The sequence below is a fragment of the Oryzias latipes genome, chromosome 16 (assembly GCF_053564925.1).
Source record: "Oryzias latipes strain Hd-rR chromosome 16, Olatipes_Hd-rR_3.1".
NCBI lineage: Eukaryota > Metazoa > Chordata > Actinopteri > Beloniformes > Adrianichthyidae > Oryzias > Oryzias latipes.
Window position 1 is genome coordinate 35876850 of NC_136252.1, and position 25733 is coordinate 35902582.

The 25733-nt window shown below is 50.7% G+C and overlaps 2 protein-coding genes across 4 annotated transcripts; one reads left to right on the forward strand and one right to left on the reverse strand.

The window, feature by feature from the left end:
- Positions 1-712: 712 nt before the first annotated feature.
- Positions 713-10420, reverse strand: LOC101173916 (mothers against decapentaplegic homolog 4). 2 transcript variants are annotated; one of them, XR_013648448.1, is made up of 12 exons: positions 10202-10419; positions 9447-9695; positions 5006-5183; positions 4816-4944; positions 4548-4748; positions 4360-4476; positions 2912-2962; positions 2619-2802; positions 2371-2539; positions 1876-2014; positions 1383-1734; positions 1143-1288 (listed from the first exon to the last, which is right to left on the reverse strand). XR_013648448.1 is itself a non-coding variant. In XM_023964254.2 (11 exons), the coding sequence occupies exons 2-11, from the start codon at positions 9687-9689 to the stop codon at positions 1529-1531; spliced, it is 1617 nt and encodes a 538-aa protein (XP_023820022.1). In that variant the 5' UTR covers positions 9690-9695; positions 10202-10420; the 3' UTR covers positions 713-1528. The 2 variants fall into 2 exon arrangements, 1 of the variants encoding a protein (XP_023820022.1); XM_023964254.2 differs by having other exon boundaries at positions 713-1734; positions 10202-10420.
- Positions 10421-11606: 1186 nt separating this feature from the next.
- LOC144984635 (uncharacterized) lies at positions 11607-18734 on the forward strand. 2 transcript variants are annotated; one of them, XM_078933751.1, is made up of 5 exons: positions 11607-11944; positions 13363-13456; positions 13537-13675; positions 13821-13962; positions 18206-18734. In XM_078933751.1, exons 2-5 carry the CDS (start codon positions 13392-13394, stop codon positions 18445-18447), a joined length of 588 nt encoding a protein of 195 aa, XP_078789877.1. In that variant the 5' UTR covers positions 11607-11944; positions 13363-13391; the 3' UTR covers positions 18448-18734. The 2 variants fall into 2 exon arrangements, with proteins under 2 accessions (XP_078789877.1, XP_078789879.1); XM_078933753.1 differs by having other exon boundaries at positions 13824-13962.
- The last annotated feature ends 6999 nt before the right edge of the window (positions 18735-25733 follow it).

Genomic DNA, 25733 nt, shown 5'->3' on the forward strand with positions numbered 1-25733 from the left:
TGGTTCGGAGTCAGTCGGACCAGTGCTGGTTCGGAACCGGGACACAGGTGCCTCCCGTAACTGTGCACGCGCACGGATAGCTAACACCGATGATATGTTGATTTATGTGAGTTAACAGATTTTTTATGTTTACACAAAAGTATATTTTATTTTCTTCCCGCGGAAATACCGAGTTTTTGCCTTTAATCCATTTCGTCGTCAAATGTTTTTCAGGTGGTTTGATCCAAACGTCCCCGGTCCTGCGTGGAGAAACGTCACACAGCATAAAACAAACAAACAGCTGCTCCATGAAAGTAAACAAACAAACAGCTGCTCCATGAAAGTAAACAAACAAACAAACAGCTGCTCCATGAAAAGTAAACAAACAAACAAACAGCTGCTCCATGAAAGTAAACAAACAAACAGCTGCTCCATGAAAGTAAACAAACAAACAGCTGCTCCATGAAAGTAAACAAACAAACAAACAGCTGCTCCATGAAAGTAAACAAACAAACAGCTGCTCCATGAAAGTAAACAAACAAACAGCTGCTCCATGAAAGTAAACAAACAAACAAACAGCTGCTCCATGAAAGTAAACAAACAAACAGCTGCTCCATGAAAGTAAACAAACAAACAAACAAACAGCTGCTCCATGAAAAGTAAACAAACAAACAGCTGCTCCATGAAAAGTAAACAAACAAACAGCTGCTCCATGAAGAGGAAGGAGACAAAGGAGGTTAGAATCTCACGTTTATTTAGGCTGAACGTTTGATTTGAATAAACAGGATACAAAATCAGACACCCTTTCAGTATAAAAGCTCTTAAATGTTATGGAAGCTAAAAAAAAGACAATGAGATCAAAAGAAGTAAACTGTATAAATAGGTCAGGAAAGATTTCATTTCAACCCCAACAAGACGTGACGTCATCAACAACAATGATCTCTGTTGAATAATCATAAATAAATACACTTTGAATTTTTCTTTAAAGTTTTTTTTGGAACATGATGTGATCCACTAAAAACGCCACAGCGGTAGGAGAGCAGACAGAACCCAGAAGCTCCTCCCTCCTTCAGACCTTGGATCAAAGGCCTAAAGTCCAGCTCTCCTTCAGGGCGACTGCATGCCCTCCATGTTCAGATGGGGCGGACCACCATCCACAAACCACTGGAAAGAACAGCAGAAATGAGGCTTTTTGGTTCTTTCAGGACAGAACGCTAAAATTCACGTTCTCCAGCAGCTCAGAATCCGTTTTTGAAGGTCCTGACTTTGGTACCAGAGCTGCTGGAACCTGGACCTGATCTCTCCAGCTCTGAACACAAAATCACATGATCACATGGACTCGTGAAGGTTAGATGTGGAAGATTGGAGAACAGAACTCCTTCTAACTGAGGCGTAGGACACACCTGCTCAGGTGTCTGTGACAACGGAGGCTTAGGCCGCCATACAAACGGGGATCTGGCGCCGTGGCGACCTGCTTTGGTGAGCAGACACCTCGCCAGGGAAAGTGTCAGGTTTCTGCCGTAGGACCAGACCAGAGGACGGGAGGTCATCAGAGCGTCTGCTCGCGCGGCGGCAGCATGTGCAGCACCTGATCCAGCAGCTGCAGCGCCCGGTGCAGGTGAACCTCCAGCCAGCAGGGGGTGTCTTTGATGCTCTGCCGCGGGTAGTCTGACCCCCATCCTTTGACAAAGCTCAGACGCACAATGCATAGTCTGCGCAGGTCGTCCACGCCCAGTCCTGCAGGCGAGGACACACCTGGAGGAGCCAAACACAAGTACAGGTGACGGCCGCGTCTCAGCCACAGAAAGACTCGTGCTGCGTTCACACCGGACGCGGCGATGCGGCGAGCATCAATGTTAAGGCAACGCACGGATTTGGGCGTCGGGCGATACTCACTGACTGCAGGTGCGATGCCCCCCACGTGGTTGGGACCAGGAAGGGCACCGATGACCGCCGCCGCCTGGGTCTCTGCTGCCGCCTGAGAGGCCGCCGCCTGCTGCTGCATCTGTCTGTGGCACTGCCGCAGGTCAAACACCTGCAGACACACAGGTGCCACACAACAGGTGAACACAGTCCCGCCCCCACCTGCAAGGAGTCACCTCTGACCTCCAGACATGACTGACATTTGAGTCTCAGACACATGCACGCCGTACCAGCGCCACCTACAGGACTCTGAAGGACAAATGTCATGTTCACGATGCCCCCCCCCAGACAAAAATACATTTTTAAATGAGGCCGTGTTCAGGACATTTTTGTGTATTTGTTCACTCAATGTAGTTACTTGGTCAGTGGTCATTTGGTACTTCCTGGTTTGCTTCAACTTCAGAATTGAAGGCGGGGCTTAGGACTGACAGACAGACAGGCAGCAGTGAGGAAGATGAAAGCACTCACCTTGATGTAAGCTCCAGGGTAGATCTTATGGACCCCGTCTCCTGGCACTCGTCCTGCCTCTCTGTCCAGGTAGTAACTCTGAACAAACACTGAGTGGTCGCTAAGGCAACGCATCCAGACGTCCCCCTCCCCTCGACACTCCAGCTGAACCCCCCGGCCGATGTGGAGCCTGCAGGACAACCTAGCTTAGTGGTCACACTCAGCTAAACGTGGCTAATGAAGAAGACTGGACTGGTCTAGAGGGTCACCTGGCCCGGTGGCTGGCAGCGGTGCGGTGGACATTACTCAGCTGACCCAAACAGAACCGATCCCCTCCTGATGGGTCCACATAGCCATCCACCGTCACCAGTGGACAACTGGACTGTACCTTAAATATTTCGCCAACTTGAACGTCCAACTCAAAGTAGGAGATGGAGCACCAGAATTCAGGGCCTGTGGAACAGAGGCGGAGCTGAGGCACAAAGAGGACATCCCTACAGAGGCTGGACACGACGAGGGGGGTCCCGAGCACGGTCCGCTCACATCTGGAGGGGAGTCTCACCTGGATGGTTGGACACTGGCTGTGGGTAGGGGGCGCTGTGGTGCTGCGACCCTGCAGGAACAAAGACTCAGTACAGAGGTACCACACAACATCACTGCTATTTCTAGAGGGAGGTTGCGTGGGATTGCTCAAACCACGGTTGTTTGCGGCTGCTCTTGACCCATTGCACCTTCGAGCTGCATCGCAGTTCAACCACTCAACCAACCCTCTGCACAGGTCAAAGTTCATGATTGGCAATTGGCACCTGTCAGTCAAATACAAGCCATCAAATTCTGAACCCCTGGCGGTGCCATGAAGGGGAGCGTTGAAACATTAAACAACCTAACCAACAGGGGGCAGCAGATGAGAAGGCAGTGGTTTCTAAGTAGAAGTGTTTTGGCTTCTTCTGAACGGTTAGGAAGCTTTGCCGCCGTACCCTGAGAACCACACCTACCAACATATGCACTGCAAGCTCTGACACTGTAAACACGCCCACCTCATTTCCACGGCGAGTTGGAGAAAAGCTAAAGAGGTCTTTGGTGGAACGGAGGCTTCCACTGAGTCAGGTGGTGTGATGATGAGGGTCTGATGTGCTAAACCTTTAAACTGAACACTGCAGGGCACCGTAGAATTAACCATGTAATACCTTTATCACCACACGTCGCTGGTAACGCCTAAATAACACGCCCTTTGACGTACTGCAACTCTTTGAACAATTCATAGTCGAACAACGTGAATCATCGGATTCTGGGGCAGAGAAAACAGAATCCGCTGGAATCACGGTAACTGTGTTAACGATCAAATGGACACACCATGCTGCTTCACCTCTCTGAAAACAAACTAAGCTTCAACTAAACCTGCTCCAGACCAGGTTATGTTCAGAGCATGAGTTGCTATGGCAACTGGGCATACCCTGAAACATACCTCCATTTCTGGAACTGAAAGCTGAGGTTATCAACTTCCTTAGCCTCAAACTTACCGTGGTAACTAGCATAACCTGCTTTCTGGAATACCCCCCTGGTAGTAAAGGGTTCAACGATATAGGCTTGACTCACCAGCAGCTGGCTCCTTAACCAATGTACTTTAGGATAGTGCCACCTAGTGTCCAGTCACTGCAGCTGTTTAAATAAGCTCTCTTTCCATTTTGGGGTTTCAGTCACTTTGTTGAAAAGTCATCAAACACAAACGCAGGAAGCCACGCCTTTCTAACGTTCATGGCCAAAATGTTGGGATTGAGCTGGACAGGGACTGTTTTGGTCTGGATGCTATGGCTAGAGTACGATTGAACTGTAAGCTAGACAACGCAAAAACCCGGTGTTCCGAAGAAAAGAACCCCGCGGATCGGTTAGGAGGAAGCAGCAGTTCCACAGGTAAAGCCGGGCCGCCACCATCAAGCAACCGTACGGCATAGGTTAGTACAGACAACTGCTGACTGCTTAGTGTGACGGTGCAAAACCAGAGAAACCTACAGAAGTGGGTCACTGGGCCATGGTGGTGATGTAATGGTGGTTGCATTGTGTGGCTCCTCCCACTGTTCTGATGCCCCGCTGGCGTGTAGGGGGTGGAGCTGTTTCCAGTCCAGGTAGCTGCAGGGAGAGCAAAGACACGTCACGCGGTGTCCGGTTCTACGGGTAACGTGTAGGGGGAGGTGCAGTACCGGGTTTGGGGGGGCAGCTGAACTCGGGGCTCTGCTGAGACGGGGAGCTGAGGGTAACAGTGTGGTGAGACTGGGGGGACACCGGCGGAGACGCCTGTCCTCCGCGGTTCCGAGGCATGATGATCTGCAGGAGACCAGACCCCTCTGGGGTGTCCTCAACAGTCCCGCCAGGGATCCGAGCAGAGGCCATGGAGCCCCTCCCTCCGGAAGAGACAGCAGCATTACCCCTGCCCACGGCGGGACGGCACCGCACGGACACGTCGCTTACCTGGAGGAGACAGGGGCATGCTGGGATACATGCCCAAAGACGCAGACGGGCCGTACGGGTCTGGATGGGGGGGCAGGTCCAGCTGCAGGCAGTCCTGCATGAACTCCTCTTTGATCATAGTGTGAGCACCTGGGGGAGGGGGGCGGTTTAATGGAGTTTTAATGTTGTGTGAGTGTGTGTCTGGGTGTACCTGTGGGGGGAGCGGCTGCCACCCTCTCGTAGTGGTAGGGGTTCACGCACACGCTGTCGTACTTCAGGTCAAAGGCGAACTGGCAGAACTTGACGTGCTTCAGCTCGTTCTTGTGAAGGTCGGGCCAACGCCACAGGCGGGCGTAGATGACGTGGGGGAAGCCCTTCCTGCCCGCCACCTGCACGGTGACAGGTGTGAGAGAGCGACAGGGGTGAGAGAACGACAGGGGTGAGAGAGCGACAGGTGTGCCAGAGCGACAGGTGTGACAGAGCGACAGGGGTGAGAGAGCGACAGGTGTGACAGAGCGACAGGTGTGTAAGAGCGACAGGGGTGAGAGAGCGACAGGGGTGAGAGAGCGACAGGTGTGAGAGAGCGACAGGTGTGAGAGAGCGACAGGTGTGAGAGAGCGACGGGGGTGAGAGAACGACGGGGGTGAGAGAGCGACAGGTTTTAGAGAATGACAGGGGTGAGAGAGCGACAGGGGTGAGAGAGCGACAGTTGTGAGAGAGCGACAGGTGTGCCAGAGCGACAGGTGTGACAGAGCGACAGGTGTGACAGAGCGACAGGTGTGTAAGAGCGACAGGGGTGAGAGAGCGACAGGTGTGAGAGAGCGACGGGGGTGAGAGAACGACGGGGGTGAGAGAGCGACAGGTTTTAGAGAATGACAGGGGTGAGAGAGCGACAGGGGTGAGAGAGCGACAGTTGTGAGAGAGCGACAGGTGTGCCAGAGCGACAGGGGTGAGAGAGCGACAGGTGTGAGAGAACGACAGGGGTGAGAGAGCGACAGGTGTGCCAGAGCGACAGGTGTGACAGAGCGACAGGGGTGAGAGAGCGACAGGTGTGACAGAGCGACAGGTGTGTAAGAGCGACAGGGGTGAGAGAGCGACAGGGGTGAGAGAGCGACAGGTGTGAGAGAGCGACAGGTGTGAGAGAGCGACAGGTGTGAGAGAGCGACGGGGGTGAGAGAACGACGGGGGTGAGAGAGCGACAGGTTTTAGAGAATGACAGGGGTGAGAGAGCGACAGTTGTGAGAGAGCGACAGGTGTGCCAGAGCGACAGGTGTGACAGAGCGACAGGGGTGAGAGAGCGACAGGTGTGACAGAGCGACAGGTGTGTAAGAGCGACAGGGGTGAGAGAGCGACAGGGGTGAGAGAGCGACAGGTGTGACAGAGCGACAGGTGTGTAAGAGCGACAGGGGTGAGAGAGCGACAGGTGTGAGAGAGCGACAGGTGTGAGAGAGCGACAGGTGTGAGAGAGCGACGGGGGTGAGAGAACGACGGGGGTGAGAGAGCGACAGGTTTTAGAGAATGACAGGGGTGAGAGAGCGACAGGGGTGAGAGAACGACAGGTGTGAGAGAGCGACAGGTGTGCCAGAGCGACAGGTGTGACAGAGCGACAGGGGTGACAGAGCGACAGGTGTGTAAGAGCGACAGGGGTGAGAGAGCGACAGGGGTGAGAGAGCGACAGGTGTGAGAGAGCGACAGGTGTGAGAGAGCGACAGGGGTGAGAGAGCGACAGGTGTGAGAGAGCGACAGGTGTTAGAGAAGGACGGGGGTGAGAGAGCGACAGGTTTTAGAGAATGACAGGGGTGAGAGAGCGACAGGGGTGAGAGAACGACAGGTGTGAGAGAGCGATAGGTGTGAGAGAGCGACAGGTGTGAGAGAGCGACAGGGGTGTTAGAGAACGACAGGTGTGCCAGAGCGACAGGTTTTAGAGAATGACAGGGGTGAGAGAGCAACAGGCGTGAGAGAGCGACAGGGGTGAGAGAACGACAGGTGTGAGAGAGCGACAGGTGTTAGAGAACGACAGGGGTGAGAGAACGACAGGTGTGCCAGAGCGACAGGTGTGACAGAGCGACAGGTGTTAGAGAGCGACAGGGGTGAGAGAACGACAGGTGTGCCAGAGCGACAGGTGTGACAGAGCGACAGGTGTGACAGAGCGACAGGGGTGAGAGAGCGACAGGTGTGACAGAGCGACAGGGGTGAGAGAGCGACAGGGGTGACAGAGCGACAGGTGTGACAGAGCGACAGGTGTGAGAGAGCGACAGGCGTGAGAGAGCGACAGGCGTGAGAGAGCGACAGGCGTGAGAGAGCGACAGGTGTGACAGAGCAACAGGGGTGAGAGAACGACAGGTGTGCCAGAGCGACAGGTGTTAGAGAGCGACAGGGGTGAGAGAACGACAGGCGTGCCAGAGCGACAGGTGTGACAGAGCGACAGGTGTGACAGAGCGACAGGGGTGAGAGAGTGACAGGGGTGAGAGAGCGACAGGTGTGACAGAGCGACAGGGGTGAGAGAGCGACAGGGGTGAGAGAGCGACAGGTGTGAGAGAGCAACAGGGGTGAGAGAGCGACAGGCGTGAGAGAGCGACAGGGGTGAGAGAACGACAGGTGTGAGAGAGCGACAGGTGTTAGAGAACGACAGGGGTGAGAGAACGACAGGTGTGCCAGAGCGACAGGGGTGAGAGAGCGACAGGCGTGAGAGAGCGACAGGGGTGAGAGAACGACAGGTGTGAGAGAACGACAGGTGTGCCAGAGCGACAGGTGTGACAGAGCGACAGGGGTGAGAGAGCGACAGGTGTGACAGAGCGACAGGTGTGACAGAGCGACAGGAGTGAGAGTGCGACAGGTGTGAGAGAGCGACAGGTGTGACAGAGCGACAGGTGTGTAAGAGCGACAGGGGTGAGAGAGCGACAGGGGTGAGAGAGCGACAGGTGTGAGAGAGCGACAGGAGTGACAGAGCGACAGGGGTGAGAGAGCGACAGGTGTGAGAGAGCGACAGGAGTGACAGAGCGACAGGTGTGAGAGAGCGACAGGTGTGAGAGAGCGACAGGTTTTAGAGAACGACGGGGGTGAGAGAGCGACAGGTTTTAGAGAATGACAGGGGTGAGAGAGCGACAGGGGTGAGAGAGCGACAGGTGTGAGAGAGCGACAGGGGTGTTAGAGAACGACAGGTGTGCCAGAGCGACAGGTTTTAGAGAATGACAGGGGTGAGAGAGCGACAGGCGTGCCAGAGCGACAGGTGTGACAGAGCGACAGGGGTGAGAGAGCGACAGGGGTGAGAGAGCGACAGGTGTGACAGAGCGACAGGGGTGAGAGAGCGACAGGGGTGACAGAGCGACAGGGGTGACAGAGCGACAGGGGTGACAGAGCGACAGGTGTGAGAGAGCGACAGGCGTGAGAGAGCGACAGGTGTGAGCGAGCGACAGGTGTGACAGAGCGACAGGGGTGAGAGAGCGACAGGTGTGAGAGAGCGACAGGGGTGAGAGAGCGACAGGGGTGAGAGAGCGACAGGTGTGAGAGAGCGACAGGTGTAGGGAGTTAGACTACTGGCAACAAGACGCGCATCAGAAACCTCAAGCTCCCCAAATGTGGGCACAACTTGATGAGTGTGTGTGTGAGTCTGTGTGTGTGTCTGTCTGTGTGTGTGAGTCTCTGTGTGTGAGTGGGTGTGTGTGTGAGAGTCTGTGTGTGTGTATCAATGTTTGAGTCTGTGTGTGTGTGTGTGTGTAGAGCTGAAGGGCAGTCCTGACTGCAGACAAAACACCAGCAGTCGACTTCATGACAACACAAGAGCTGATGAAGAGGAGCTGCTGGAACGCTTACTCACTGTTACACTCACTCACACACACACACACACGCACACCCTTTAAGACAGAAACAAACCCTCCATCCACACACCGCCTCACTCTTTCTTTCACAGACACTCTCTCACACTCTGACACACAAGTTCCCGCTCTGTCTGGCTTAAGTTAGCCCCGCCCCTTTCCTGTGTTTCAGACAAAACAAACCCGAGCCCATCCTCCCCCTCCTCCTGGAGGACCTAGAAACTTTAAGTCTCAGTGGATTCATCCAGAGGTTCTGTTCTGTGAAAACAGGACTGAGAACAAAACCCGACCCGAGTCTTTGGCACCAGAACCGAGCAGCAGGACCAGAAAGGTTCTGAACTTCTAGGCTGGACCTTCACTGATTCAAGTTCCATCTGAGGTTCTGGTTGGCGCAGGGGCTGCCACGCCGCACAGCAGCGCCCCCCGCCTGCCACTACCGGGTCCATCCCGTCGGCGAGGTTCTGCTGCTCTCTGTGTGACCAGACGGCAGCAGCCAGGTGGGCGGGGTCACACCCAGTCTGCACTCTGCAGCCCGCTCATTATCCGCCACTGACTCAGCGGCGGGACCCGGAGCCCCGCCCACAGTCAGTCTGCTGTGACCCACCCCATGTGAGGCAGGTAGAAGAATAAATGCCCCCCCCCCTCTGTTACCAAACTAACGAGGCAAATGAGGCAGTTCCTGAAATGACCCCTGGAGGGGGGGCACCAGATGGGATGGACTTCCTGTTCAGGTCTGCTGCTCATGAAGGTTTGTCAGTATGGCCGTCCCACTAGACCCCCCCGGGTCCTTCTGACAGAGAAAGCTGACGGTCCTGTGGTCCAGTGAGGGGGGGTTACCTGCAGCCGGCCGTCCAGCGTCCGCTGGATGGTGACGCACTTGCTGGGGTGGACGCCGTTGCTGGTGATGGCGGTGATTAGCGAGTCCAGCTCGTCTTTCTTCTCCTTCAACTTCTTCACCAGACTCTCGATGGCCCGCTTGGCGAAGCCCTCGTTTTCTCCCCCCTGCCGGTGACACATGAGGCTGTGCACGATGCTGAGGCAGGCGTCTGCTGAGCTGGGGGCGGGGCCAAGCAAGGACATGGCCACCTGAGGAGAGAAGCACATGTTACAGAGACGGACATCATCTGGTCAGGAATGGCGGTGGTGGCGTGGGCTTCTACGGCCCGAGGGGGCGGAGCTTCGAGGTCTGGGGGGGCATCGTGGAGCTCCGTCTGTCCCACTGAGGGCTTCATCAAACGTCAGAGCAGAACCGCTCCATCTCAGCAGGGACCAAATCCCCTCAATACAGGTGGGGGCCCCGGGCTCCTGTGTTCAGTCAGAGCCTACAGATGACTGTGGGGGGGTGGGGGGGGACCGGGGGTCCTGCTGACCTCCGGAGACATCGCTTCTGCTGCAGGAAGACGGCTCACTACCCCCCCCCCCCTAATTAACATTCTGAACAGCCCGATGATGTCACTGCCATCGATCCGTGACGTCATCACACGCTCCCGCCTGGCTGACGCTAAACCGCGGTTCAGACGGACGGGCCGGTCGCGCGGCGGCAGCAACAGTTGTGGGTCCGAAGCCCCGCGGGGCTCAGCAGCGGCACTCACCGGGACGGGGCGCGCTGCGCTCGGCTCTGTTCGGCTGTGCGTCCGCGGGTCCGGAGCTCGCGCGTCGGTGTGTCCCGCGTGCCGTCCGTCTGCCCCAGACTGTCTGCGTGGGGGAGGGGGGAGGGGGGTGTCACGCTCCACAGACGGCCAGACATAACAGGAAGTTTGCTGACCTCTGTGTCCCTCCAAAACAAAAGCACCCTGCTTCTTCCCCCATGCCGGGTGTTCTGCGGCTGCGCGATGGAAAAACCGACAAAAAGAACACGTGACTGAGACATGAGCGAGAAAAAAAGACTTTTAAACGATTTTCTGTATAAAACGTGAAACTACAAGGTGGCGTTTTTGATGGTTAAATATAAAAACTGTTATCTTTGGGAAGGCTGGAAAGATTCTCAGAAAAAAAACTCATGGATCTTTTATTTTGAAAGACCACGAGAAACTTTCCCTGTGTCGCCCATCTAACCCAAGGGTGTGTATAAACATGTGTATATATATGATATACACACATTTATGCGCGGTATAATATATATATATACACACACACACACACACACACACACATATATATATACCTTGCGTGATCAAACTAAGAGCAGAAGTTCTCAGATGATGGAACCGGCTGGTGACTAGAGAGACATATATATCTGACTGGGATAGAGCTCATATTTATCCCTGGTGTAAAGATGTGTGTTGTCCTCTGTAAACCTACAATCATTGTTTTTTAATGGTTTGAAATGTAAGATAGTTAGTGTTAAAGAAAATTTTGTTGATTATTATGAACAAAACTGGAAAATGAAACTACTTCAAAAACCAAAATTACGAACTTATTTGCAAATTAAGGACATTTTTCATCCTCCACTCAGAGCAGGAGTGCGCCCCCTACAGGTGGAAGTGGGGCGCTGTAAAGGCGTCCAGAGGAGGAAAGACCGTGAGGTCTGTGAGCTGCCTCTGGTGGAGGAGGAATTTCCTTTCCTGTTTTATTGTCCTTTGTATGAAAAAAACAGACTTTGTTTGTATGAGGTTATAGAAAAGAAATGTCCTGATTTGTTTTTGGTTGTCTGAAGATAACATTTTACGCTGGCTTTTTGAAAATGAATTTTTAAGTTTGGCATATTTTGTGTCCAAGGCATGGACAATAAGAATGGACACTTTGGACTGTGTTAGACTCTGATCGGGTGGATTATTGTATTTTTGTGATGGGCATGTTTCTGTATTTTGTCTTCCAGTGTCATATAAGCCCATGCAGGCTGGGCACCTACTGACATGGTCCAGTCAGGTGGAGGTTCTGGCTCAGTTAGGTGGAGGTTCTGGTCCAGTTAGGTGGAGGTTCTGGCCCAAGCGGGGGAGTTTGGGCATCTGGGCTCTTATTTCCGGGTGAAGGACAGATGGAGCTCGCGCCTACAGCGGGTGGACGCATCATGATGATGATGAGGGAGCAGAGTCCAGCTGACCTCTTCACCGTTTTGATTTTCATGATTCGGAACCCGGGGGGGTCCATGTTGTTCATCCTCCATCGTATCGTTTGTCTGCGTCACACTCATCGCTTCTTTTGTTCATTTTATTTTTTGGATCTCTGCAGTTTCCGGGCTCTTCCGGTTTATGATTATCGGACACAGAAGGTTCTGGACCCAAACTCGGTGCCGAAGCTGGATATCAGCAGCTGTCCTGTAGTGGATCTGAACACACACGGCGTCCCTGCAGTAAGATTACCGATTCCGGTTCGAGCGGCTCGCAGCGGGACAGGTGAGAATATCTGGATGATTCTGGCGCCAACGTTAAAAGTTTGACGTGCCGCGCGGTCTTTAGCTAGCAGGCTAAGCTAACTGTTAGCACCGGTGTTAACGTGGACCGGAGAAAACGTCGAACGTTATGCCTGGGGCTCCGGAACTCGGAAGTTTAAACCGAATCCGTTCGTCAACAGAGTATTTGATTAAGGGACCTAAATGGCGGCGGGTCACTGACAGGGACCGTGCGCGCGCGGCCACATTCTTCAGATGTCTTTGGGAACTAGGAGCCATTTTGTGTCTAATGGTTAGCATGAAGCTAAAAACTGCATCCCGTCCGCAGCTTTTGTTTTAATTGTTTAATAAAGAAATTGAATAGTGATTAGAAATAATAACAATTAAAAACAAACATTTGACTAAATATGGAAGCATGTGGTTACACAAAGTATTGCCAAAAACTTGACACTAATATCTTTATAACTAGTATCTTGTCACACGGACAACCATCAGGTTCATTTTTGGTTGTCTTCCGTGGAATCTGGTTGTCTCCGACAACAGGATAACCGCTTATGTCGAACGCTGAGCTGATAGACGGGACCGGAAGTTTGAAAAAATGGTTTCTCGTCAACTCAATGGTTTGCTTTTCAACTAATTTTGTTTTTCAAAACTCCTTTTATTCTACTGAGTTTGTTTATTGTATTTGATTGGATTAATATCCAAACACATGAATAAAGTGTTGTAATGCATACATAGTGAACTCCGCCCACATCCTACACGCATGTCAAATAGTGTTCATAAATCACACGTGAATTTGCCCGTCGTAAATTCTCATGTGGGCGGAGCCACCGCTAACCTACATTATGGAAGACATGGAGACTGTTCAGAGAGTTGCTTTGATTTATTTATCTTGAAGAGCTCTCTGACGGTGAGACGAACACGTCTCCATGTCTACGGTTACTAAATAACTCTTAGTACAGGAACAGAGTTCCTCTGCTTGCAGATGATGCTGTTGTGTTCTGACCCTAAGAATACTGACCCATAATGCCATGAACCTACATTATTCCAGTTGTTATAATAATCTGTATCTCTGGATTAAAGCACTGCTACATGTTAATTAGTTAGCCTTTATCATCTGGATCCCTTAGCACTAAACTGCAGATTCACTTTCCTCAGCAGCTGGGCGGCAGACGCTCCGCCCTTCACAAACTCAAACTGCAGGCTCTTTATCTTTCTGACTGTTAAGAGACTGGTTGGTTGTTGCCATGACAACAGAAATGACTGAGCGTCTTCTTGTGGAAGAGGAGCTGCTGCTCTGTAGAGGAGGAGCTTCTGCTTGGAGGAGGAGCTTCTGTGTGTTTCCAGAAGTTCTGACCTGACTTCATGTTGTCACAAAGCAGGATCTGTACCTGCGTTTCTGATGTCCTCTCGGTCCTGCAGGTCTAAAGGTTTCCTGAACCAGAACAAAGATGGAGGTCTCTGAACCAGACTCTCTGCATGTCAGAGGATCCACAGCCGTCTCCCTGAACCAGCGGTGAGCGTTCTGCATGTGGCCACGCCCACCCTGCATACCCGCTCTGACGGTGGCGCTCCGCTCTCCTGTCATGGTTTCAGCTTCTCTCAAGTGCTGATGGAGCAGCTGACCCGCTCCAGCACCGCGGCCCAGCCCCCCGTACGTCTGAGGGGGAGGAGGAGAGGGGTGTTCAGACTCCTCAGAGTGGGCGTGGCACAAGGGACGGCGCCGCTATTGCTGGTGAGAGGGGCTCTTCTGAGCAATGGAGGGTCCTGCTGGGTCCCACAGTCACCATGAGTGACCATGACCCCCCCCCATGGCCCAGCTATGGGGCTCAGTACAAAGTGTGTGGTGTGCGGCCTTCACTAGTCTGTGATCTTTAAAGCAGCTGACGAAGAGGAGGAGGAGGAGGAGGAGGAGCGTCTGGACTCGTCTAGGCCGGACTCATATGCCATGCAGAACTCCGGGCTTCTGGAGCTTCAGGAACAAGTACAGATGGGGGGCCAGGTGGGGTCCCAGCTTCAGGAGTAAGTACCTGGGGGATGAAGTGCCTTCTTGGACTTGGTTGTCATGGTAACCATCAGCTGACATAACAACAAAGCTGCTATTTTTCTGAATTTGACAAACAAGAATCATGGAAGATGATTATCAGCCTGCCTGTAACACTGCTGCTGCGTGGAAAGCAGAGCAGGTTTGCAGTAAATCCAGATTTAAAGGAGAACTCCGGCTTCTGCCTGTTGAAATGCAGATTTCCTCCCAGCTAACCCTAACACACCATATAATCCCACCATATAAAGCAGAAATGTGGAATCATCAGCAGGTTGTTTCCATCTAAACATTTATTTCCTGTCAATCTTTAAACATAACAGATTGACTGAAGAAACACGATTAAAGCAAAAGCTTTCAAGTGTCTAAAGAGAACATGAATAAAACAGAAAAAGCATTTATAACCAAAACATTGATTCTACAAGTAGATTCTAACGTTTTCAGGTTTTGAAGAACAAACCTCAAAGTGACAAACGCTCCTGTCAGGATGCTGTCAATCATCCAGTTTCTTCTGGTGGTTCTGACTGCTCTCTGCTGGAGAACCCTCCTTTATTTCAGGGACATTGAACGTCCTCGCTGGCTCTGCCTGAGCTGATCCAAAGGTTGCTGCTATTTCCATTTTACAAAGAGCGTTTCTCTGTTTCTGTCAGATTTTAAATACTGTAATATTTCCACACGGGGCAGAATTTAAATTTGGGTCACTGGCCAACTAGATGCAGCAAATCCACGAGCCAAACATAATTTTTAGCGGCCAAATAACATTACTTTACACAAAAATACCTTCTGTTTTTTTTTTAAATAAATGCAATTGTTTGAAGTAACTCATGAATGTTTTGAACATATTTCTTCTCTGACTGTAAAGTCAGATTCAAACACGAGGAAACAGTTTAAATTCTGCCTCCAGGTGATCAGCCTGACGTTTCTGGTCATTATATATCAATAACATGAAGTGAGGCTTGTGACCACGGCCAGCATCATGAATCAGAGGGACTCATTATCAGATGGAGAGAATCTGGGCATTTTCTAGATGTTCTGTGGGGCCTCTCACCATCTGATCCACTGCTGGACATACAGACCCAGAAGGGTTAAGCTAAGGATTATGGGTAACGGTTAAGCTGCGTTCAGACCAAACGCCATTCGCTGTGGAGGCGCCAGTTTCAGTGTTCAGTCAATGGTACAGGATTTTGAGTGGCGAGTGCAAAAGTCAGGCAGCAGCGTGGTTTCAGAGCCGCGGTAGGATTTGGTACCAGGACCAGCTGGACAGTCAGTCTCAGGACGGGTGGAGCTGGAGCCGTCCCCATCACTATGGCGGCTCCCGGGAGGCCAGCTGGCGGCCAGACAGAGACCCGCTGTGGGACGGGGAGCCAGCCTGATCGGGCCTGCAGAACTTGATCATAATTTCTCATTTTCATGGAGGCAATAATAAGAGATCCCCGGAGTTTACGCTTGTTTTATGCATTCTGGACGGGGCGGATCAGGGGGCTTTTGCACGCTGGACCAGGCGGATCAGGGGGCTTTTGCACGCTGGACGGGGCAGATCAGGGGGCTTTTGCACGCTGGACCAGGCGGATCAGGGGGCTTTTGCACGCTGGACCAGGCGGATCAGGGGGCTTTTGCACGCTGGACGGGGCAGATCAGGGGGCTTTTGCACGCTGGACGGGGCAGATCAGGGGGCTTTTGCACTCTGGACGGGGCGGATCAGAGGGGCTTTTGCATTCTGGACGGGGCAGATCAGGGGGCTTTTGCACTCTGGACGGGGCAGATCAGGGGGCTTTTGCACGCTGGACGGGGCGGATCAGGGGGCTTTTGCACGCTGGACCAGGCGGATCAGGGGGCTTTTGCACGCTGGACCAGGCGGATCAGGGGGCTTTTGCACGCTGGACGGGGCAGATCAGGGGGCTTTTGCACTCAGGACGGGGCGGATCAGGGGGCTTTTGCACGCTGGACGGGGCGGATCAGGGGGCTTTTGCATTCTGGACGGGGCAGATCAGGGGGCTTTTGCATTCTGGACGGGGCAGATCAGGGGGCTTTTGCACTCTGGACGGGGCAGATCAGGGGGCTTTTGCACTCTGGACGGGGCGGATCAGAGGGGCTTTTGCACGCTGGACGGGGCAGATCAGGGGGCTTTTGCATTCTGGACGGGGCAGATCAGGGGGCTTTTGCATTCTGGACGGGGCAGATCAGGGGGCTTTTGCACTCTGGACGGGGCGGATCAGAGGGGCTTTTGCACGCTGGACGGGGCGGATCAGGGGGCTTTTGCACGCTGGACGGGGCAGATCAGGGGGCTTTTGCACTCTGGACGGGGCGGATCAGAGGGGCTTTTGCACGCTGGACGGGGCGGATCAGGGGGCTTTTGCACGCTGGACGGGGCAGATCAGGGGGCTTTTGCATGCTGGACGGGGCGGATCAGAGGGGCTTTTGCACGCCGGACCAGGCGGATCAGGGGGCTTTTGCATTCTGGACGGGGCAGATCAGGGGGCTTTTTCACGCTGGACGGGGCGGATCAGGGGGCTTTTGCATTCTGGACGGGGCGGATCAGGGGGCTTTTGCACGCTGGACGGGGCGGATCAGGGGGCTTTTGCATTCTGGACGGGGCAGATCAGGGGGCTTTTGCACGCTGGACGGGGCGGATCAGGGGGCTTTTGCACGCTGGACGGGGCAGATCAGAGGGGCTTTTGCATTCTGGACGGGGCAGATCAGGGGGCTTTTGCACTCTGGACGGGGCAGATCAGGGGGCTTTTGCACTCTGGACGGGGCGGATCAGAGGGGCTTTTGCACTCTGGACGGGGCGGATCAGAGGGGCTTTTGCACTCTGGACGGGGCAGATCAGGGGGCTTTTGCACTCTGGACGGGGCGGATCAGAGGGGCTTTTGCACGCTGGACGGGGCGGATCAGGGGGCTTTTGCACGCTGGACGGGGCAGATCAGGGGGCTTTTGCACTCTGGACGGGGCGGATCAGAGGGGCTTTTGCACGCTGGACGGGGCGGATCAGGGGGCTTTTGCACGCTGGACGGGGCGGATCAGGGGGCTTTTGCATGCTGGACGGGGCGGATCAGAGGGGCTTTTGCACGCCGGACCAGGCGGATCAGGGGGCTTTTGCATTCTGGACGGGGCAGATCAGGGGGCTTTTTCACGCTGGACGGGGCGGATCAGGGGGCTTTTGCATTCTGGACGGGGCGGATCAGGGGGCTTTTGCACGCTGGACGGGGCGGATCAGGGGGCTTTTGCATTCTGGACGGGGCAGATCAGGGGGCTTTTGCACGCTGGACGGGGCGGATCAGGGGGCTTTTGCACGCTGGACGGGGCAGATCAGAGGGGCTTTTGCACGCTGGACGGGGCGGATCAGGGGGCTTTTGCATTCTGGACGGGGCAGATCAGGGGGCTTTTGCACTCTGGACGGGGCGGATCAGAGGGGCTTTTGCACGCTGGACGGGGCGGATCAGGGGGCTTTTGCACTCTGGACGGGGCGGATCAGGGGGCTTTTGCACGCTGGACGGGGCGGATCAGAGGGGCTTTTGCACGCTGGACGGGGCGGATCAGGGGGCTTTTGCACGCTGGACGGGGCAGATCAGAGGGGCTTTTGCACGCTGGACGGGGCGGATCAGGGGTTTTTTGCACGCTGGACGGGGCGGATCAGGGGGCTTTTGCACGCTGGACGGGGCAGATCAGAGGGGCTTTTGCACGCTGGACGGGGCGGATCAGGGGGCTTTTGCACGCTGGACTTGGCGGATCAGGGAGCTTTTGCACGCTGGACGGGGCAGATCAGAGGGGCTTTTGCACGCTGGACGGGGCGGATCAGGGGGCTTTTGCACGCTGGACGGGGCGGATCAGGGGGTTTGTTTTATGCAGTAGGCTCCGCCTCCATCCAATAAAAGCTTTCTCTAAGTAAGATCCACCTCGTTTGCATAATCAAGCCCACCCCCCCCCAAATCCCGCTTCGATCAGTATCATCTATAAAAATGGCTTCCCTTGCTTAAGCCCCTCCCATCATAAGAACCGCCTTCGTCTGAAGGAACGACCATCCTCAGAAAGAGGTGCCTTGCTAAGAACGGTTCGTCTCCATATGAACCAACCCCCACCGTAAAACCACAGGCACATGGAAGGACGGCCTCCACAGGCTCCGCCTCCAGTTGTACGGTCTGTCTGGTTGTTAGAAGCCCCTCCCTCCATAAGAAGGTTACTGCAGCATGGGGTCTGGATTCAGTCAGCTCTGTCTCCCTGTAGGACGCAGAAAGTCGAGCCTGGTGGTGCAGAGGGGCGGAGCTACCTCTGCGAGGGGGCGTTTTTTTTGGAGGAACCAGATTCCCACCAAGAAGCAGCTGGACGCACAGCTGGACCAGTACATGTCTCTGTCCCGGAGCCGCCTGGACCAGGAGCTGGAGGACTACATGTCCCTGTCTCGGAGCCGTCTGGACGCTCAGCTAGAGGAGTACATGCTGATGGCAGGACAGTCCCACATGGACTGAGGGGGTGGGGGTGGGGGGGGGTTACAAATGGATCAGGACACCTAATCTGTTAAGGATTTGGACTTGAGTTCTTGTTTCTGAGTTTGTAAATTTGTGTTTCTGTTGGGCTGTGTGTACTTCACTGACCTGTGTGTGTGCAGGAATTCCCACCGCAGGAGGGTGGCGCCCGTTAACTTTAGTTCCTGGTGTTCAGAAAGACCTGATAAAGAGGGCCTGCTGTGAAATGGCTGGAATGTTTTTATTATTTGAGTTTGACATAATAAAGGAAAACCTGCATAGAACATAAACGCTGACTGCTGCTCTGTTTGGTGGACGTTAATGACGTCACAGCATGTTGAAGTAGACGTGGGGAGGGAGGGGCGTCGTTACGGATTTAACACTACTACTACTCTTATTGATACTGCTTATCCATCCGGTATTTTATCAATACTCTTATCCAGACTTTTTTAGGATGAAAAACAAATAAATAACAAATTAAGAACATAAAGTGTTTTATTCCCTCATTATGCAACTACATTGTTTTTTAACAAAACGTTTTACTTTATACATTTTTCCAAAAGTAAAATAAATGAAAAAGCAGTTATTTAAAGAAAAATAACCAGCAATGTTTTGACATCTTGCTGTCGTGATGTAAATATATAACAAATTAAATAAACTCTAAAATAATAGTAGCATAGGGCAACATGGTGGATTGCAGAAAGCCGCACATGATTTGAATTATAATAAACACTTTCATCTTTGCTAATCATTTACTTTTTCTGCAAGTCCTCTGGGGAAATTTCCATTGTATTCATTTCCATCACAAGTGTGTTCTTGAGTTTTTGAGTGCGGCTGCCCGCCGGAGGATTTTGTGTTTGGGGGGGGGGGGACTCTTGCTGCTTCATCACGGCGGTGATCATATCCCAGACCGTCACAGCTCTACTCCAGAGCCGCTTCATGAAGAATCAGTCGCCGTTCTTCTGGGGGAAACCTTCACTGTTCTCCTTCACTCCATAACATCAAACATGAACGTGCACGCCCCCCCAACACTTGTGCACGCTCTCACTCACTCTCGCGTGGCACCCGCACCTTCGCTCCTACACACCCAGCGCTGACACACACACACACACACACTCATTCGTTAGTTAGTAGTTACTGTTATTTGTTAATAAAGTAGTAGCGGTGCTTGGAGAAAAAAATCTGCTCCACTATCAGTTTACTTTATCTGTTATATCAGAGTTTGTAGCAGCCTGAGACGGTGAACTGCCGTCCCTGCAGCTGCTCCCCCCGTCTTTGGGCAGGAAAAGGGGAGGGGTTGCGGGCTCAGGCAGCGAGGTGAAGCGGCGCTCTGATGAGAACACGCTGCCCGTCACATACCACACACTGCAGCGTGTGAGTGTTGCTGTACTGACGTCTGCATGTGACATAAGGAAATCTTTATTTATATTGCACTTTTCACAGAGAGCGACTCACAAAGTGCCTCACAATGTTAGAACAGCATGAAATCAGTAGCGATACCCAATAAACTCACACAGGCATAGAAGTAAACACACAGGCAGAAGTGAACACAAGTCAAAGTCAGCTAAAAGCTCTCCTAAATAAAAAAGTCTTAACTTGAGCTTTAAAACACTCGACTGAGTCAATCTGGCACAGAGATGGGGGGGGGGGGGGGTCGTTCCAACGTCGGGGAGCGACTGCCTGAAAGGCGACGCCTCCCCTAGTTTTAAAATGAGTTTTTGGAACCTGAAAGATTTTTAGCAGTGGACGTCAAAGAACGTGCAGGAGTGTAGGGAGTTCAAAGGTCAGTTCAGGGTTTGTCCGTGCAGGGCTCTAAAAACTAGAATCAAAATCTTCAAATCTATTCTAAATTTAACAGGAAGCCAATGTAGAGATAAAAGCAGGGGGGGGGGGTATGAGTGTCCTTATTGGTTCCAGTTAAAAGCCTTGCAGCAGAATTTTGGACCAGTTGGAGACGTTTAAGAGACTTTTGTTAAAACAAGTAAAAAGAGAATTACAATAGTCTAAACTAGAGGAGATAAAAGCATGGATGATCAGCTCAAGGTCAGATCTGGTTAACATTGTCTTCAGTTTAGCCACATTCCTCAGGTGATTAAAAACAGTTTTTGACCAAGAGCTTTGAGTGAGAGTCTAGAGACACAGCTTTGTCCAACAAAACTGCCATATGAAAAGAAACGTGGGCAAACAGAAACGCTCCTGCTGAGCCCTCATTAGATCAGGAGACCGCATCCCACAATCCCCTGCTGCTAACAGACCTAAAATGCACATGACCGCCACTACAATTTCAACATTTCTGTCAACGAAAATTTGGGTCATAGCCTGCGACACACGTTTCTATCAGCAGGGCGGCGGACCGCTGGGCAGGTGGCTGATGGAAATCGAGCCACCGTCAGTTCCGTGCATTACTTGATGAAGTTGAAAGTGAATATTCTGATCTCCTGCTACACAACAGTCCGATGGCTGTCCAGGGGTGACGTTTAGCGTTACTTTGTCGTCTGTTTAGAACACGTGAAAACATTCCTGAAAAGCAAAGACCTGAACTACCCACAACTGGAAGAGAGTCGCTGGATAAGCTGCACGTTTGGTGGATATGACTGTGAGGAGCCACCTAAAGGAGCTGAAGGAAAGTCTGCAGGCGCCGCAATTCAATTCAATTCAATTTTATTTGTATAGCCCAAAATCACAACAACAGTCGTCTCGATGGGCTTCGAAGTAAAACATGAACTCAAAAGGATCACGAATACAAAGAGTTCAATAGGAAAATACTAAAATGAACTAACAAACTGACTAAGCTATACTGGCATCCCTGCCCTTAGACCCCCCTTCTCTGTAAGGAAAAATGCTTGAAGCTGTTCTGTCATTACAGCCAAGCTGACTGTCTTTGGGCACGTCCTCACGCACGTTCCATTTATTGTTTTGTGTTCGAATCCTCAAAATAAAAATGACATCAAAAATCGGATTTTTTTTATTACATTTCTGTAATTTTATCAAAGCAATGAAACATAATTCATTAATATTATAATGAAGTTAAACTTCAACAGAGCAGTCACGTGACGCGTCGTTCTCCCAGAATGCACTGCAGGGCAAATAAACATTTAATCGTTAATAATGCTTATTATGTATTTGTAACAACTTAGTCATTTTGATAGCAGGTTAATATATCTAATATAGACACACATTGCATGTGTTGCCTTCATTATAAGGCTTAAACAGGGCTTTTAATATTTTGCAGCTCCAGACATTTTTGTTTTTTTTCGTCCAATTTGGCTCTTTCAACATTTTGGGTTGCCGACCCCTGGACTAGACCATCAGCAGAACCACCATGCAGCACCAGAATCACATTAATGCTCAGAAATATCAGCAACATCATAATGTAGCGTCCCTCCCCCACACAGAGACTTAACCTCCTTTAAGGGTCTTTATTCTGGTTACTGCAGGCCGTAACAAACGCTGCACAACTTGTTCAGCAACTCCTGAATCTCTCCTGCCGAGAGCCCCCCCCCTACTTTATATATATTCCCCCGCACCAGCTCTCCCATTTCCTTATTCGGCCCATAGCTGACCCCCATTGGTCCAAACCCCCCAACGACAGGCTGAGCGACAGAACTGAGGGCCAATCAGCGTCTCTGCTTGATGCGTTCAATGAAGTCTGGAACTTAGAACGTGACCCAACAGCCACCTGGTCCAACTCAGACCACTCCAATAATGTTATTAAAAGAATCCACAGACTTATTATTGTTTAAAAGTGTTGAAATGACATCAAATGCACACAGTCACTAGTATTTTTAGTTTCAAACATGTTATATGGCTCTCACAAAATTACATTTAAAACGTGGCGTTCATGGCTCTCTGGGCCAAAAAGGTTCCCGACCCCTGCTTTAGATGAAAGGACCGTGAGTCTGTTCTAGTAGTTGCATTTCTATTCAGGTGTTCTACTAGTCATGGATCTGCTGTATCAGAGAATCTTTTAGGATGGAAAACTGGAGAACATTTTCTGGATTTGTCCTAAAATGATCCAGAACTACATGCTGTGAAAAGGCATCACCCTAAATGGTGGAGCAGTGGTTTCATCTGTGACCCGTTGAGAAGGATTCATGAATCGCCTCCGGGGTAACGGCCACGCCCCTCCCCCACATATCATGGAGGTATCAGAATGGAGCAGAGCAGGGTCTTGTGACGGCTGATTGTCGTTCCTACGTCACTAATTAGATCTTTTACAGCTTTGATTCACCATTTGAATAAAGAAATACTCATAGATGTAGTTTAAGCTTCATTTTCTTTCCTTATGTCGGCCATCCTCAGAAAAAAGCTACTAGAACGCCGTGGTCATTGGAGTGGGCTGATGGTATCTGCTCCGTGACTCTTTCAGGTTCCAGTCGTGAATCGGACATTTGGGTTTTGGACAGACAGAGTTAGAGTTTTAACTTCCATTCATTGTTTAAGTAAAATTTAGTGCAAAGCAGTGGCGCCTCCAGAAATCTTTCATGGGGGTGGCCAGTGGGGGGCCACATTTAATCTTGGGGTGGCACACAAAAACCATGAGCTATATTTTTAAAATTCATTCTACCAAACGTAGTAAAACAACCTTTAGAAAACCAACAGAAAGATAAATGTCTACTGATATTTTGTAGAACATGAACTTATAGTAGATACTACTAGTATAATAACTAATAGATACTAGTAGATACCATTAGTAGATACTACTACTGATATATATATATATATATTTTGTTTATATTTAATGCTTTGGTGTGTCTGCTTGGGGTGTTCGGCTCTTGACTGAGAGATATCTATAATAAACAAAAAATGAAATCTGTTGTTCTGAAATAATAATAAAAATATCCTTATAATTATTAATTATATCTGTAGACATTTCTATTCAGACTTATAATCATGAAACATTTTTATTATTAGGGTAACATAATTCTAACTTCACCAGTTGGTCCAGGAACAGGTGGAGCCCCTTATGCTGAGTAGTGCCTTGTTTCTCTGACCAATGATGCTGACTGTCCCTCCTCTGATGCCGTCTCATCTTTGTCTTCCTCATTCTCTTCTGTCATTTATGCTGCTCTGTCTCATCTTCCTCCTCCTCACTACTCCTCTATTGCTCCCCTACCATCTCTTTCACTCCTTCTGCTGCACTTTTATTCTTAAAATAAGAATATATGTTGAATTTCTCTTCATTCTCTGAAAATGGACAGACACAAGCATCAACTAATGACTATAGGTAACTCTGTGGAAACAAAAACACATCAAAATGTTGCGGTAACACAACAACCGGTGCTTAAATAGTGCCCTGAAAATGAGTGGCTTGTGACAGGGACATCCTTTTTTTACTTATTAATAAGAAGTAATGACACATCCACCACCGCTGATGATGTGGCGTATTTGCACCAAGTATTTGCACACTGGGTTTACATGTTTTGTGGACCGCAAGTTTTTTACACCTTTGCAGCTGTATTTATTTAAAATTTAATATTTATTTCTTTATTTAATAAGAATCTAATTTTTGATAATAATTTTTCATAATAATTTTCTGTGATATTTTTAATTATTTCATATAAATGTCATTTGTGATGTCCTTTATTGATGTTATATTATACAGATTATTTCTGAATGTCGTGTTGCTGCCATAGATAAATGATATTTCCCCATTGTGGGATTAATAAAGTCATCTATCTATCTATCTATCTATCTATCTATCTATCTATCTATCTATCTATCTATCTATCTATCTATCTATCTATCTATCTATCTATCTATCTATCTATCTATCTATCTATCTATCTATCTATCTATCTATCTATCTATCTATCTATCTATCTATCTATCTATCTATCTATCTATCTATCTATCTATCTATCTATCCATCCATCCATCCATCCATCCATCCATCCATCCATCCATCCATCCATCCATCCATCCATCCATCCATCCATCCATCCATCCATCCATCCATCCATCCATCCATCCATCCATCCATCCATCCATCCATCCATCCATCCATCCATCCATCCATCCATCCATCCATCCATCCATCCATCCATCCATCCATCTATCCATCTATCCATCTATCTATCTATCTATCTATCTATCTATCTATACAGATCTAAAGTACAGTAAACAGATTGTTAAAGACCCACGGAAAATATTTAACAGGAAAAGAAACGTAGCATTTTGGGATGTGTGATTGTGTGTGCGTGTGTGCGTTCTCGCGCGCACGCGTGTGTGTGCGTGCTGAAACCGGTGCTCGCGCGATGCAGGAAGAGAGGGGGGAGAGCGCGTGTGAGGGTGTGGAGCGCATACACGCGCGGTCTGTCGCCCGTTTTGGACTTAAGGAAAAAGTAATAAAGAAAGTTCATCTTTAGTGACTGAGACTGGTTCTTTTGTCTGACCGGCCCAGAGGATCTGAGGGTTCGAACGCGGAAGTGAACCACGCGTCTTATTCATTCTGCGTCCAGGGGCTCCTCTGTAGATGTCTGCGAACTCAAAGGCAGCAGGGAGGGGAGGGGGTGAGGGCCGGTTTAGGTGATCAGAGCGACTTGCCCGCTTGCTGGCTGTGCATTTGGGATGAAACGCACAACTGATGCTACCACAGCTTATAGTGGCTACTGGGGTGGCCACTGGGGTGGCCAGGTGTCGGAGAGGGGTGGCCATGGCCACCCCTCTCCGACACCTGGTGGCGCCACTGGTGCAAAGACGAAGAGAAGATGGAAAAAAAGTCTTTAAAGGTTAAAAATCAAAATCCTAATGAGTGAAGACTCTCTAGCACTCTGCCTGTCCTGCAGTCCTCCCTGACCAGCCACTGATTAGCGGTTCCACATCCTGAACACTGAACACACCTGGTTTAGGTCGTCGCCATCAAACAGGGAACCAGGCCGGGTTCAGGCTCTTCAGGACTGGCCAGCCGTGCTGTAGACAGTTCAGTATGGATCCAGATCCAGATTCCAGATCCAGTCCTCAGAACTGGATCTCTGTGTCCGAGTCCCTCAGTCTGGACTCTGGGTCACTGGTTCTGAGTCTGTCCGTCTCACACCAGGTGAGCAGTCTGTGGTTCTCTGTCAACCGCCAGCAGAGGGGAGTGCTGAGCTGTGTCAGCTCAAGTCAACTTTATTTATAAAGAACTTTTAAAACAGCAGACCAACGTGCTAAACAACGCAGGGTAAAAACAAAACAACAAACTAAAACGAACAGAATAAACTCACACTGAGTTAAAGGCCAGGGAGAAAAAGTTAGTTCTTAACTTGGATTTCAAATCATTCAGTGAACGGGTTAACCTGCCTAACCTG